A 13,925-nucleotide genomic window follows, 5' to 3' on the forward strand; every position below is an offset into this window, starting at 1 on the left:
AAACATTGTATGAATGGCAATTTAGGTAAAAGGTTTTTTTTTATTTATTTTGTACCTCCTGCTATCTAGTGGAAGAGCTTTGGATTGTTCTGCCAGTCACTAAACGTTGCTGGCATTGATAAAGGCGATTCAAGTGTCTGTTGGGGCCCTATTGGCATACACACACACACACAGTGGTGTGAAAAAGTGTTTGCCCCTCCCTGATTTCTTTTTTTTTCAGGTTTGTCACACTTAAATGATTGAGATAATAAAAAAAATATTTATATTAGTCAATGACAACACAAATGAACAGTTTTTCAATCAAACTTTTTTATTATTAAGGGAGAAAAAAATCCAAACCTACATGGCCCTGTGTGAAAAAGTGATTGCCCCCTAAACCTAACAACTGGTTGGGCCACCCTTAGAAGCAACAACTGCAATCAAGCGTTTGAAGTAACTTGCAATGACTCTCATACAGCGCTGTGGAGGAATGTTGGCCCGCTCATTTTTGCAGAATTGTTGTAATTCAAGCACATTGGCGGGTTTTCAAGCATGATCATTCTCTCCACTCTCGTTGAGTGGAACCGAGTAAACACACTCAAGTTTACAGAGAGCAACAAGAAGCACAATTTATATTAAAATCAAAGTTAAAACATTGTTAGAACTCAAAAACGTGTAATGTAGCTACTTGGGAGCATGTCCAGCGATGCTCCAAGGAGGGCTTGGCTTGGGAATGTGGCTTGCTTGCTAGCTTCTAGCAGCCTGGAAATCCATCCACTATGCCGCATATCCTCACTAGTGTCTTGCGGTATGCTGACGATCCCGGCTGACTTTGCGACAGAGGCGCTGTACAACTTGGACTGGTTACCAGGGCACATATAGACAAACAACCATTCGCACTTAACCTAACATGCATGTTTTTGCAATGTGGGAGGACGCCGGAGTACCCAGAGAAAACACACATACACACGGAAAGAACATGCAAACTCCACACACAGATGCCCATCGGAGGTTTGAACCCAGATCTTCCAGATGTCCTGACTGTGTGGCCAACATGCTAACCATTAGGCCACCTTGCGGCTTACAGCGCAGAAATTGGCCACGAAGCTCACACTTTGCAAAACAGTGGAGTGAAACGATGAAGGACGTGTTTCAAGAATATATTCATGCAGCTGGACTTGGTGTAAGAATGCAAAAAGAATGCTTTTCGATCGGCTTGTTTTCAACTATTTTATGTCTTCATGCATCACACTATGTACACTCACAGCAAATAATTTCAATGACATGCACTGTTATTCGCTTTAATCTTCAAAATATTGCACAAACATATTGAGTGTGTATGTGGCCGTATCTTATGCTTGTCCCCCCCCATCGGCCTCTAAGTCACGTAGTTGAAACCCAGGAATTGCCAGTGGAATGTGCTCACTCCACACAGTGGCTGGGAACAGGGACGCCACCAAGAATTCTGGGCCACATGAAATAAAGTCACCACATCTCTATCTTGGAATTTTCCTAACTTTTCCAACTTTTCCAATGGCACAATTTTTGGTGCAAAGTAACTACGATCATGGCTAGCACCCGATGCACATTTTGCTATGCTCTAATGTATTAACACTACACGTTATAGTGCACATTTAATTTGCTTTTGTACTGATTTGTTGAGTGTTTCACTTTTGCATTCACATTTAAGTCAATCAGTCATTTGAATTTGTCGTTGTGCAGTAACTCGTCTCTAGGTTGACTTCACAGTGCACCAGAGGTCGTGACGACAAGATGACATCAGCAGGTTAATCGTGTTTGTGTGTTTTATACACATAATACACTTAATTATACAATTAATTTAATTATCCATAAACATTTATTTCATTAATGTTAAAAAATGGAAGCCAGGGATGTTAGTGCAATTACTAAATAAATATATTATTGATATTAGTATCAGTATTGAATCGATACTAGTGTGATAAGATTGATATTTTTAAGTTCTCTTTATTTTTAGAAATATCTGTTTTGTTGTTGTGTTGTTCGTATTGTTATATTGCTATATTTATATGTTGTCACATTGTTTCCAGAACAAAAATCACCTCAGGGACTAAGTCCTTGGACACAGGAGGGCTTTGTGGACAAAAATCCAAAGAATTTGAAGAACAGCCAAATGTATTTTTGCTTTTGTTTAGTTATCTTTGTATTTTTGACGAACAATTTTACGTAACAAAAGGAGGTAGGGAGGTGTATCAATGATTTAGTTAATATGGTTGCATTGTTTTATATTGTTTTGTATTGTATCGTCAGGATCAGCACACTACATTCAAAATCACAAAATCATTCAATGAGTATTTTCAAGTAAAAAGTATTATTATCGGCAATACTGTTCCTGCATTTACTAGATTTACCGATAGTTGCACGAATATAATATTATATATATCGTGTGCGTGTTGGATCATTTCACTGAATATAATCGCTTTCTGTGGATTTAAATGCATAAACATGGTCAGAAGGAGACGCTATTTCTGTTGATTACAAGACTACGAAGAAGATACTTTCTTATGACGTAATCACCCTGCGCTGACTAATAAGCCAGTGCACAGCCGCTCAGGAGAGTGCCCATATCGCATGTGGAGCAAAATACGTGAAAAGTTCCATTAATTCAAATGTGTAGACTGTGAAAATGAAGCCCCAGGAGTCTACAGGAAGAGAGAAGAACACTTTTAGGTGTCTGAAAGTGACTACTTCGGGGCAATCCAGACTATGCTTCGTTTGGTTTAGCTAGGTGTGCGACTGTCCACATGTTTGGTAACGTGTATTGTTTGTTACAGCAAACATAAGAAGACGTGTATACGTCAACAAAGAACACGACGGTCGAAGTGCGTGCATATCTTTTTTTAATTTGAACAATATCGTGCTAACCCGGGACACAATAACCATGTGAAGTGATCACACTGCTGTGTCTCTGCTAGCAACGTTAGCTTACGTCAACGGGGACTATGACAGTGCTCGCTGCTGTTTTATTTGTCCACGTTAGATGGCCCAGTTCCCCTCCATGTTGTGCTTCTGGTTTAGCCATTTGAGACTGACGCTATGGCAAACGAGGAGGAATTAGTGCCGAGCCTTCTGGCAGGGGAGCTTGGTAATGGCGACGTTGTGCCTCCAGCGAGTGTGTGCGGGCTGTCGGTTCTGTCCTGTCTGCTGCTCGCTTGTTCTTACGTCGGCAGTTTGTACGTGTGGAGGAGTGACCTGCCAAGGTAGGCCTGACTTTGATTTTCAACTCTTCACTAATTGCCTTATTCAAGGCAAAGAATTAGCCTGAGAGAGGAGTTGTGCTGATCGCCCCAGATATCCATATTATTCATGCCAGTGTACTATTGGTATCGGGTATCCTGCTCGATAGTTTTCAAAAATATCTTTGTGTTATTCAAATATAATGTAAATATTGTGTACACTCCTGATCAAAATTTTAAAAGCAGTTGTACAGTTACAATAATTTACATTTTGCACTGTTGGATTTTAAGTAGGTTTTAAGTAGAGGTTCAAAAAAAGTGATGGGAGTGAGACAAAAAAAAGTAAGCAATTTATTGCAAACTGTTGAACTGAAACAGGCTGTTCATCAGCTAATCAAAAGTTTAAGACCATAGCTAAAAAAAATCCCTATCCCCCCCAAAATAGAAATATAATTTTACAATACAATACAATACAAAAGGGTAATGTAATGACTAACTGGGCCATTCTTGTTAATCACCACAAAAATTGGTTTGGGCATGCCAGGAGGCTAGTGGGAATGTTGCTCCAGGTGGTGAAGATGGCTTCATCGAGGGCATTCACAGTCTGGAGCTGATGTCCATTTTTTGTAAACGTCTCTCTCCATCCATCCCCAAATGTTTTCAGTTGGATTTAAATCAGATGAACATGCAGGTTGGGCCAAAAGAGTGATGTTATTCCTCTGGGAGAAGTCCTTTGTCAAGCAGGCATTGTGAACTGCAGTATTGTCCTGTTGAAAAACCCAGTCATTACAACACAGTTGAGGGCCTTCAGTCATGAGGAATTCCCCCTGCAACATCTCCACAAAGCCAGCTGCCGTTTGATGCCCCTGCAGCTTGAAGCGCCATTGTTCCATTGAAGCAAATCATGATGGCGCCCCCTCCACTGTGCTGTGTGGAAAACATCTCAGGTGGGATCTCCTTGTCATGCCAGTAACTTTGGAAGCCATCAGGACTGTCAAGGTTATATTTTTTCTCATCAGAGAATATATATTTTTTCCACCTTTCAATGTTTGGTGCTCTCGTGCAAATTGCGAACAGGCAATTTTGTGGCGTTGAAGGAGACAAGGCCTTTGAAGACGTTTTTGTTCTTAATAACCTCTCGCAGATGCCGTCTGATAGTTATTGGACTGCACTGGGCACCAGTAACAATCTTCATTTGGGCAGAGGATCGTCCTGTGTCTTGACGGACAGCCAGTCTAATCCGCCGGCTCACGGCCGGTGCCGTTTTTTGGGTCTGCCACTTGACTTTTTTGTTCCGTAACCCTCAGAATCTTTGAAGAAGTTTAAAATGACTGTCTTACTGCGTCCATCCTCAACAGCAATGGCGCGCTGCCAGAGGCCTTGCTTATGTAGCTCAACAGTCCGACCGCATTCAAAGAGAGGACAATTTTTTACCTTTGCCATCAAGACATCACGACAGTGTGAATACCTGATAGAAAATGACATGGAATCCATTTTTTGAGACGATTTTGGCTTTTAAAGGCAGAGGTCTTAAATGTTTGATCAGCTGATGAAAAGCCTATTTCACTTTGATGGTTATTTGCAATAAATTACTTAAAATGCTTTTGTCTCACTCGTATTTGTTCTTTTTGCTTTTTGAAGCGCGACTGAGAAACTTCTTAAGATCCAACAGTGCAAAATGTAGCTTGTATGTGTCAAAATGGCTTAAAATTTGGATCAGGAGTGTGTATTTATATATATTGGCACCGTTGACTTTATTTTGCTGAAACAATTGTATGTAATAAAAAGGAATAAGGCAATAAGTGCATTATTTTGTTGCTATCATTACATATTACATAAGTAAAAGTGTCCATATCAAGTAAAACGTGTCGGTATTTCAGACACTGGCCCTGTAGTTACTTGGTATCAGATCATTATTACGTTTTGTAGCATCGCCCACCTCGGCTTTGGAGTTTGGTTGGCCAGCAGGAGCTCTAGTATTGCCCTGTGACCTAAACTGATTCGCTTCATTGCACAATTTTTCTGCTTCAGGATAGTGATTGTAATTGTAATTATTTTTGTATTTTCTTTTGCTTGTCTGTCAGGGATCACCCCGCTGTTATAAAACGCCGCTTCACCAGCGTGTTAATCATATCAGGTCTGTCGCCTCTCTTTGTGTGGGTATGGAAGGAACTGACAGGCGTCCGGGTGAGTACGGCACAAGTCACAGATGAATGGTGGTCAGCGTGGCTCTGAACTGAACTGAACTGAATAAAAGTGTGGTTTTTTTTGTGTGTGTGTGTGTGTGTGTGTGTGTGTGTGTGTGTGTGTGTGTGTGTGTGTGTGTGTGTGTGTCAGATGGTGTCTCCACTGCTGGCGGTCATGGGGGTGCGCTTTGAAGGCCTCATCCCTGCCATTGTCCTGCCTTTGGTGCTCACCATGGTAACAAACGATGCATACACAATAAAGTACTCTTTCTCCATGACTGTGTATTGTGTGTGCGTGTGTGTGGTGCTGTAGATCCTGTTTCTGGGCCCCCTGACACAGTTGGCAATGGATTGTCCCTGGACCTTCATGGATGGTATCCGGTTAGCATTTGGTGAGTTGGCTTGTGCGTTTCACGTATTAAAATACCTGTACAGTGGTCCCTCGCTACATCAAGGTTCGAATATTGCTCCCTCACTCTATAGAGGTTTTTCAAAAAAACTTCTAATAAATGATTGCTGTTTTGTATTTGACTATGGCCTATTATTCCTTGCGGAAGTGGTTTTTGGCTGCTTACTGTATTTGTCCTCCGTCACTCAGTTTCAAACCCATTCTTAGATTCAGAACAGGTGTCTCAAACTGGGCTGCATCAAGTATTCCGCAAAAAGAACGCTTCTTCTGAACATGAACGTTTTCTCAAAACACAACGTTTGTTCAGCACAGACTCCTTGTGACTACTCCTTGCTTGCACAGCTGAATCACATTTGGCTTAAGGGAGGAAGCAGTATGACTTGAAGATGCTCATCAGTAAGTTTGGACCTGTGCTTTGACTTTTAAAGTTCATGGTGGAGAAGAGCTTTTCACACAGATATGTGCTCCCAAAAAGGCACAAGGTCTGTCTGAACATCCTGGAAAGCTCAGGGAAGGTAGTAGGGGGCAGTTCTCTCAGAAATTGTCCAAGCTTGTCATCTTTTCCACTCACATCCCTGAAGGTGGCTTTGAGTTCAGAATTGCACTGCAGGTCAATGAGCTCAATTTGAAGCATGGGAGGAGCATCTTGCACATCAAAGGAGAAGCCGTCAGCAGTCAAAAATGAAAAAAAAAAAAAGGCAGGTGCTTTAAGCCCCTGGATCTTATACAATTCATTTATTTCACAATGACAGACATTACATTGTCAAATTTCAGGCATTTGCTGCAAAGGGCCTGCTAATGCATAATGCAGTGCAGAGATAATGGCCTGCTTCACACTCTTCTCTTCTAGTTTACGTTGAAGAGTGCCACCAGTCCGTATCTCCTCCCTGTCATTGATGGTGCTCCATCAGTTGTTGTTCCAGCAAAGCTCTTCCATGTTAAACCGGCATCCACAATTGCATCACGCAGGTGGTGGAATAGCCATTAAGCTGTGGTCTGGTCATGCATTGGAAGCACTGTGAGCAACTCATCCATCACTTCAAAACTGTTGTTAACCCCACGGACATACTGCATATTGCAAGCTGTGCAGTGTAAGTGATGTCTGGCAGCACAGACATCACTTACACGGTGATGTCTCTCTCATCTCGCTGTTTTTTTGCATACTCCTCAGCAGGTCGAGTTGAGTAATGACATCTGATGTTATGTTCCTTGTGCACAGCAACTTTCTCTGTGCATATTAGACACGTCGGGATGCCCCTGTGCTGAACAAAAAAATATTCCGTCGCACATTTTTCCTGAAATTGTCTGTGCTCGTCGCCAACCTTTCTTTTCACGGCATACTTTGAAAAAAACATGACTGGGGCAGGATATACTTTTTATTTGACTTGTTGGTGTCACGTCCTCCTTCTCCATTAATCACGCTTACACAAGGTGCGTTCACGAACATCTGAATTCCGAACATCAATATTAAACACAACACAATATTTACTTTCGCTTGTAACTAAGTACAAATAATTACTTTTTGAGCAATTTTGCTAACATACAAAAGTACCTGTGAGAAAAACTGGCGGGCCGCGCTAGGCGAGCCGTGAGTTTGAGACCCCTGGTTTAGAATAAATACATTGAAGGCTAACTAGTTAGCTCGATATATTGCTCTGCTTAAAGTGGCAGCCGTCTCTTGTGTAACTTCAGAGATCCCGTAGCCTACGCATAAGCGTTGCGCAATGTGATGTAAACAAAGCTAGCATATATGCCACATTCATGTCAGACTGGCAGGAATATATCAAATCAAGTGACAATCGTCATAGTGAGGATGGATGATAGGCTGATGTCTATCATCATTTTTTTGTTAATGATCGACCCACATTACGGTCGAGATCCTACAATAAGAAAGAACTTTCCCAATGCTAACGGTGAGTTATTGTCTCATTGTTGCTTATCGTGTCTACTATATTAGGCAATATGAGTATAAAGGTGACTATGGGGTGGTATTTCATGTTAACAGGGATGTAATGATATTAAAAAAAGTTTTTATAAGGTCACAGTCTGGTTTTCTGTGCTCCAACTACGAAAATATTCAATTTATTAATATTGAATCCTACTTCGCGGAAATTCACTTATCGCGGTTGGGTCTGGAACCTATTAGTGTTCCCTCGCGCCATGGTGTGTCTCTATTCTCGCTCTTCTGTCTGCACCAGCCATTATCTCCTGATTGGCTGTAGACCAATCTCCTTCCTGCCCTCTCCTGTTGTGGTCCTGGCTACCAAACTTGCTAACTGAGTGAGCTGCTTGCTAACCGCCAATACTGTAAAGAATGGAAGAAACGCAAGAACCGTGTGAGGAAAATAGGACGGGAGCAATATGTTTTAACAAGGATACATCCGAACGGTGCCAGGACGACAAGGCACGGTCATATGAGTGAAATATGTGAGAGTCACGTAATACCAAATAAAAACTAGTAGGTTGAGCTTTAAAATTCAAATGAAATTTGACCTCAGAGTGTTTAAACAACAGAGAAATGTGAGAAAATGTTAACGGAGAGAAAAGTGTATAAAGTGTGGTGAGGGGTTTTACAGCCTTAAAACATGTATAATAATTATAAAAAAAATAAAGTTGGCTACTTCGCGGATTTCACTTATTGTGAGCTATTTCGGGAACCTATCCCCTGCAATAAACGAGGGAACACTGTAACCACAATAAACGAGGGACGACTGTACACAACTTTGTTTGTATGCTTCCTCTTGCAGACCCATGGTTCTGGACGTTGTGTTTCAACGACATGCGGTGGTTGAGGAACCAGGTAGTGGCACCGTTGACAGAAGAGCTGGTGTTCAGGGCCTGTATGCTGCCCATGTTGGTGCCCTGCACCGGCCCCGCCACCGCCATCTACACCTGCCCTCTCTTTTTTGGCATGGGTGAGTTCGGACAAACACACGTGGACTTTGAACGATCTCAGTCATCAAACTCGTAAATTGTCGTCTCGTAGCTCACTTCCACCATGTGATTGAGTCGCTACGCTTCCGACGGGGGTCATTGTCAGGGATCTTCCTCTCAGCTGGTATGTAGCCATCTTCATAGTCATGGTGGAGGGAGGGGATGATGCTAATGGTGAACTGTGTTTTTTTTTTTATGCCCGCCACAGCGTTCCAGTTCTCCTACGCGGCCGTGTTTGGAGCCTACGCAGCCTTCATTTTTGTGAGAACAGGTAGGAAGGAGGCTTCCATACAGGCTCATGTCGGGTCTCCTGATTGTCCTGCAAATGCAGCGAAGTAGTATAATGCACTTCTGAAGAAACTGTAAACTACACATCCAGCTAATTACACTTAGTGGATAAAACGATTGGCTTTCAAAATGTAGTAACTATCTTAAAAGAGCAGTTGATGCAAGGGTCGCATAATTAACTTGAATTTTGGCTGACACGATTTAATTAAAATGGTCGGCGATTCAGTTTTTTTTTTTTTTTTTTTTTTTTTTTTTTTTTACATTTTTTAGAATTCCATTTTTTTTCTTTTACACTTATTTTACCACTATTGAGTGTGCCCTCTTTGTGTAAGTGAATAAAATGGCCATTAAGGAAATGAAAAATCCGTACATTTATTAATGCAATACATCACTGGACAATTTTGCTCAGAATTTCAGAAATGGATGTAGCTTCACAAACATTTTCAATGGGATGTCAGCGTCTACACCAGGGGTCACCAACGTGGTGCCCACGGGCACCAGGTAGCCCCCCACGACCACATGAGGTACCCACAAGCCTGCTTTTCATTCAGGTTTTCAGTTAATAATGAAAGAACAGTAGAAAGAAATGCATTCTGAAATACAAAATGTGAGTTGTGGACACCAGCATTTTGTTAATGTTCTGGTAAAACAAGTATATTCGCTTTGTTTAGGTTTAAAATAAGCTCTGAAAATAAATGTTACAAAAATGAGTAGCTCTTGGCCATTTTCATTTTGTAAAAGTAGCTCTCACGAGAAAAAATGTTGGTGACCCCTGGTCTACACACATTGCTACAAAATCCTCAACAAACTGTTATGACGCAGTTCCAGTCGCGTTATTAAGAAGCGGTGAAACACAACGCATTGTAAGCACACTCATATAGCCTGAATTGCACACACAGCTGCACTAGCATGCTCTGGTAAACTAAGCTAACCCAGTCAGCTTCCACTCATGCTTGGGGATGAGTAAGAGGTCATTTTCAAAGGTTTTTTTTGCCAACTTATCTGGTGTTTCAGGTGGCTGCTTCAACATTTGGGAGGGTGTGGGTTAATGTTAGTGAGGAGCTGCCGCCATGATTGAGTGGTCTGCTGGGGAAGTATTTGCCCCACACAAACGTTCCTTCTTTCATTTACTAAATTTCATTCACGACTGCAACAGGACGTGATGTCACGTGCCACCCAGCAATTCACTCAACATTTTCCAGCAGGAAGATGTTTTGACAAGATCTGATGTTATATAACAGCATGATTTCGAACTACAGTACATCATACTTCATGCCTGTGTTGTTTCTTATGTGTAAAAGTGAATGTGATTAGTAACTGTGAGGTATATTACTGCATAGGGTGTACTGTATCCAAAATAGACATTTTTAGGGCTTTTTATGGGTGTGTCCATTATTTGCAGATTTTCCTCATTTGCCGCGAATAGCAGGGATCTCATGTATACTTTAAATGCATATGACATTTTGCGCCTATTGGCGGCCTGGAAGCAAAAACAAGTCCTATGTGAATCGTGATGAGAAGGATGTGTGATGTTAGCAGTCACATTTGCGTGCTAAACCGTAGATTGATCTCATCTTGTTGATTTAAACATTCATCCAGCTGTGCGTCTTTCCTCCTTTGTTTTTCAGGTCACCTGGTGGGCCCAGTGCTCTGCCACTCCTTCTGTAACTACATGGGTTTCCCGGCCATCAGTTCGGCCTTGGAGCACCCACACCGCCTCACTGTCCTTTGCTCTTACCTGCTGGGGGTCTTCCTCTTCCTCCTCCTTCTCTACCCCCTCACCGACCCCTCCTACTATGGCATACCCACACCAGTGTGCGCCCTGGCCTTTTCTTCTAGCACCCTGTGCATCCCCTGATCCTGGCCCCACCCTTTACTCCCTCTCCTTTCTTTGCGTCTTTCATCTTCTACTGACAAGCGCTCGTGGTGGTTGACATTTGAGAGCTCAGGTCCGCTTTGTGCCGATTGGTGCTTGACCACGGTCATCAGGGTGTTAGGTGGTCTCCTGATAAGTGTAGCGCTTGGAGGCTCATATTGCAGAGGAGCACCGGTGAAGGACATATTTATTCCTGAAGCAGTTATTTCATCCTGATTTTGGTGCAGTGTTTGCTACAGTTGAACCGTTTAAAAACGTTGGACTTGGACCATTCCAGTACAATTCAAATCATTAGTGAGTAGTTTTGATCCTTTTCAATCAATTTTTTGATGTTATACTTTACCGCTTAGACATAGTACATCTTTTTATGCAGGCCGCTAAATCGTTTACTTGCACAATAAAGGCAGCAGCAAGAACTTTAAAATGCAAAAACACTCTATAAGCTAAACTGGAACTGTGAAGAAAATGTTGACTGCTTCAGCAATATCGATTTTTTTAAGTGATTGACGTGTGCTTGTGGGGTACTGTTTATACACACTAGAGGGCGTGAGAGAGCCGTGTTATTGCTTCTGTTGGATTTCTCAGTTTTACTCAAAGCAGCGCAGTCCAACCTCAACCCAAATAATATGCCTAAACATGAACTGAATCAACACGTTTTTAATGTGGAGCCAATTTCCAACTTTTTCTCTCAAATGATCCACACATCATATTCTGCTAAATGTGTGTTTTTTTTTTTCAAATAAACTAATTCAAATAAATGACAATGCAGCAGCAGGTGTATTACTGCAATAAGCATATTAGGGCAGTAAGATAAGTAAAATTGTGAGACTATTGATGAACTAACCCAGTGGTTCTCAACCTTTTTACAGTGAGGTATCCCCTAAAGAATCTTTTTTGTGTCAGCCAAGTAACCCCTAACCACAGAGAAGCATTTTTGGTAAAAAAAAAAAAAAAAAGATGTAGAACACAGTGCTGCAGCATCACTATCTGATTTATTACTCTCCAAAGGAGTGCTCGTCTGTCGGGTTCTTGTTTGAAACAGTTGAAAATAACACTACTCACTAAAAGTTAGGCATATTCGGCTTTCAGGTGAAATTGCAGGATGAACCTAAAATGCACTACCTGTATAACCTTTACAGGTGAGCTTAATTTCACCTTCTCTGAACTTTTGAATGTTCAACTGTTGAACGTTTCAATACTTTTTGCGCAATTGCTGTTCTCTAACAAGGAGCTGAACGGCAAATTCACAACCGGTGCGAAATCTGTGACTCTCTAAGATCAGCGGCCACTTACTTCTGAGGACATCCTGTTTGACTTTCAAAATCCGCAGGTGATCAAATACGTATTTCCGCGTGTGTGTTTACACATATATTAAAGGGCACCACTGTACTAATCAATATGTTTTAACAACAGCGAGGCTCAGCCACTCCCACAACAACAAGGATGATTTATCTTACAGTCTGAAGAGACAGCTCCTTTAGCCAATTCAATTACTCAAAGCTGCCTTAAGAGGCACCTGTCACTGCTAATGCCCCATCATGCCCCCTGCCCTTCCAACCAAGCCACCCCCCAATGTTATTTATGCTGACTGTTAATGAGTCCTTCACTTTTTCCGCTTTGTCTTCACCTGCCACTGAGTTGTAATTTCCCCACTCACAGGCATTGATTTGCAAACACGATCCAACTGAATTTTGCTTTTACCGCTCTCATCAAACAACATACTCAGCGGACTTTTCCCCTCTACAAAATAATGTGGCCCGCAACGCCGACAGAGACTGCACAGTCTATTTTTGCACAGCTCTGTTGTTGTAATACACCACATTTCAGACAATGAGTCAGCTCTTCTTTCCTATCAGCACTATTTTTTCTAATCACATCTATTTTGGTGATTGCGTAGAGATATGTGCATGTATTTTATGCTCGCGAGTCACGGCTGTAAACTTTTAGTACGACAATCTTTTACACAATATGTTTGTGAATAAATCGTGCAGTTTTATACACCAATCAGCGCCTGTGATGTTTTTGTGATGCCTTCATATTTGTCTAGCCAAACAACTTGTGATTAATACTACAGTATATGATTTTTCAACGCAACGCCGATGCTAGTGACAACAAAGATGTGATTCTCCTTACAAGCCAGTGTATCCTTAAAATGGTGATGATTACATATTGTGTATTTAACTTGACATGAGTGTGGCCTTTGCCACACGTAGCACGAGTGACTGACAAATTGTCTTACGAAGGACACATTGTCCTGCAGTGCGTGTATAATAGCTCAAAGCAAAAGGGCTAGAAAGTGTTGTTTTATGGTCCGCTGGGCTTCCTCTGTAATGAAACACCCCAGCTGTCCTCCCCTCATGTTATCTTCTACCCCCTCCTGCACACATTGTACATTTATATATTTATATGCCTCTCTGGCATCGCGTCTAACTCGTCAGCTGCTTCAGCAAATAAACTGGGCAGACTCTGCAGGGTGTTGGTTTACCTGCACTGGCGACCATGTTTCTCACACGCATAAACGCACACAAAAACAATCTTTAACACCAAGTGTCTGTGTGATGGAGCTGCCTGCACCTCATCCCTGTTGTAACACTGCAGATGTGAGATTAGGAATCAGTTAAACCTTGAATGTGTCCTTTTACAGGACAACTCTAAAGTAATTCATGTTTACGTACTGATAGTGGATGAGAGGATTTGTGCCACAAATAGAATGGTCCACAAAACCTGCCACCAAAAAAAACATATACACACAAATCGAAAATAAAAGATCTGGACTGTTCATATATTTTTAAGGGGGTAAACCTACACGATCAACAAGATCAACTATGTATATATATCAAATACATGCACACTCCAGATTAAAATGTTAAGACCAGTTGAAAATTTGTAAGAATTTACATTTTGCACTGTTGAATCTTAAGGAGGTTTTAAGTAGAGCTTTAAAATGCAAAAAGAATGGGAGTGGGACCAAAAACAATTTAAGTAAGCAATGTATTGCAAAAACCATTAAACTGAAATAGGCTGTTCATCAGCTGATC

At 41.5% G+C, this 13,925-nt stretch overlaps 1 protein-coding gene across 1 annotated transcript; it reads left to right on the plus strand.

Moving 5' to 3' along the window:
- The first annotated feature begins 2,520 nt into the window (after nucleotides 1-2,520).
- Nucleotides 2,521-13,200, plus strand: rce1a (Ras converting CAAX endopeptidase 1a). The gene is made up of 8 exons (XM_054753776.1): nucleotides 2,521-3,218; nucleotides 5,279-5,381; nucleotides 5,532-5,615; nucleotides 5,694-5,772; nucleotides 8,537-8,704; nucleotides 8,776-8,847; nucleotides 8,932-8,994; nucleotides 10,640-13,200. The coding sequence occupies exons 1-8, from the start codon at nucleotides 3,055-3,057 to the stop codon at nucleotides 10,867-10,869; spliced, it is 963 nt and encodes a 320-aa protein (XP_054609751.1). The 5' UTR covers nucleotides 2,521-3,054; the 3' UTR covers nucleotides 10,870-13,200.
- The last annotated feature ends 725 nt before the right edge of the window (nucleotides 13,201-13,925 follow it).

Source organism: Dunckerocampus dactyliophorus, chromosome 15 (assembly GCF_027744805.1).
Source record: "Dunckerocampus dactyliophorus isolate RoL2022-P2 chromosome 15, RoL_Ddac_1.1, whole genome shotgun sequence".
NCBI lineage: Eukaryota > Metazoa > Chordata > Actinopteri > Syngnathiformes > Syngnathidae > Dunckerocampus > Dunckerocampus dactyliophorus.

Coding starts and splice junctions, on each gene's coding strand:
- rce1a (XM_054753776.1), top strand. CDS start 3,055: ATGGCAAACGAGGAGGAATTAGTGCCGAGCCTTCTGGCAGGGGAGCTT. Junction 5,773..8,536: donor TGGTATCCGGTTAGCATTTG/GTGAGTTGGCTT, acceptor TTCCTCTTGCAG/ACCCATGGTTCTGGACGTTG. Junction 8,995..10,639: donor CTTCATTTTTGTGAGAACAG/GTAGGAAGGAGG, acceptor TTTGTTTTTCAG/GTCACCTGGTGGGCCCAGTG.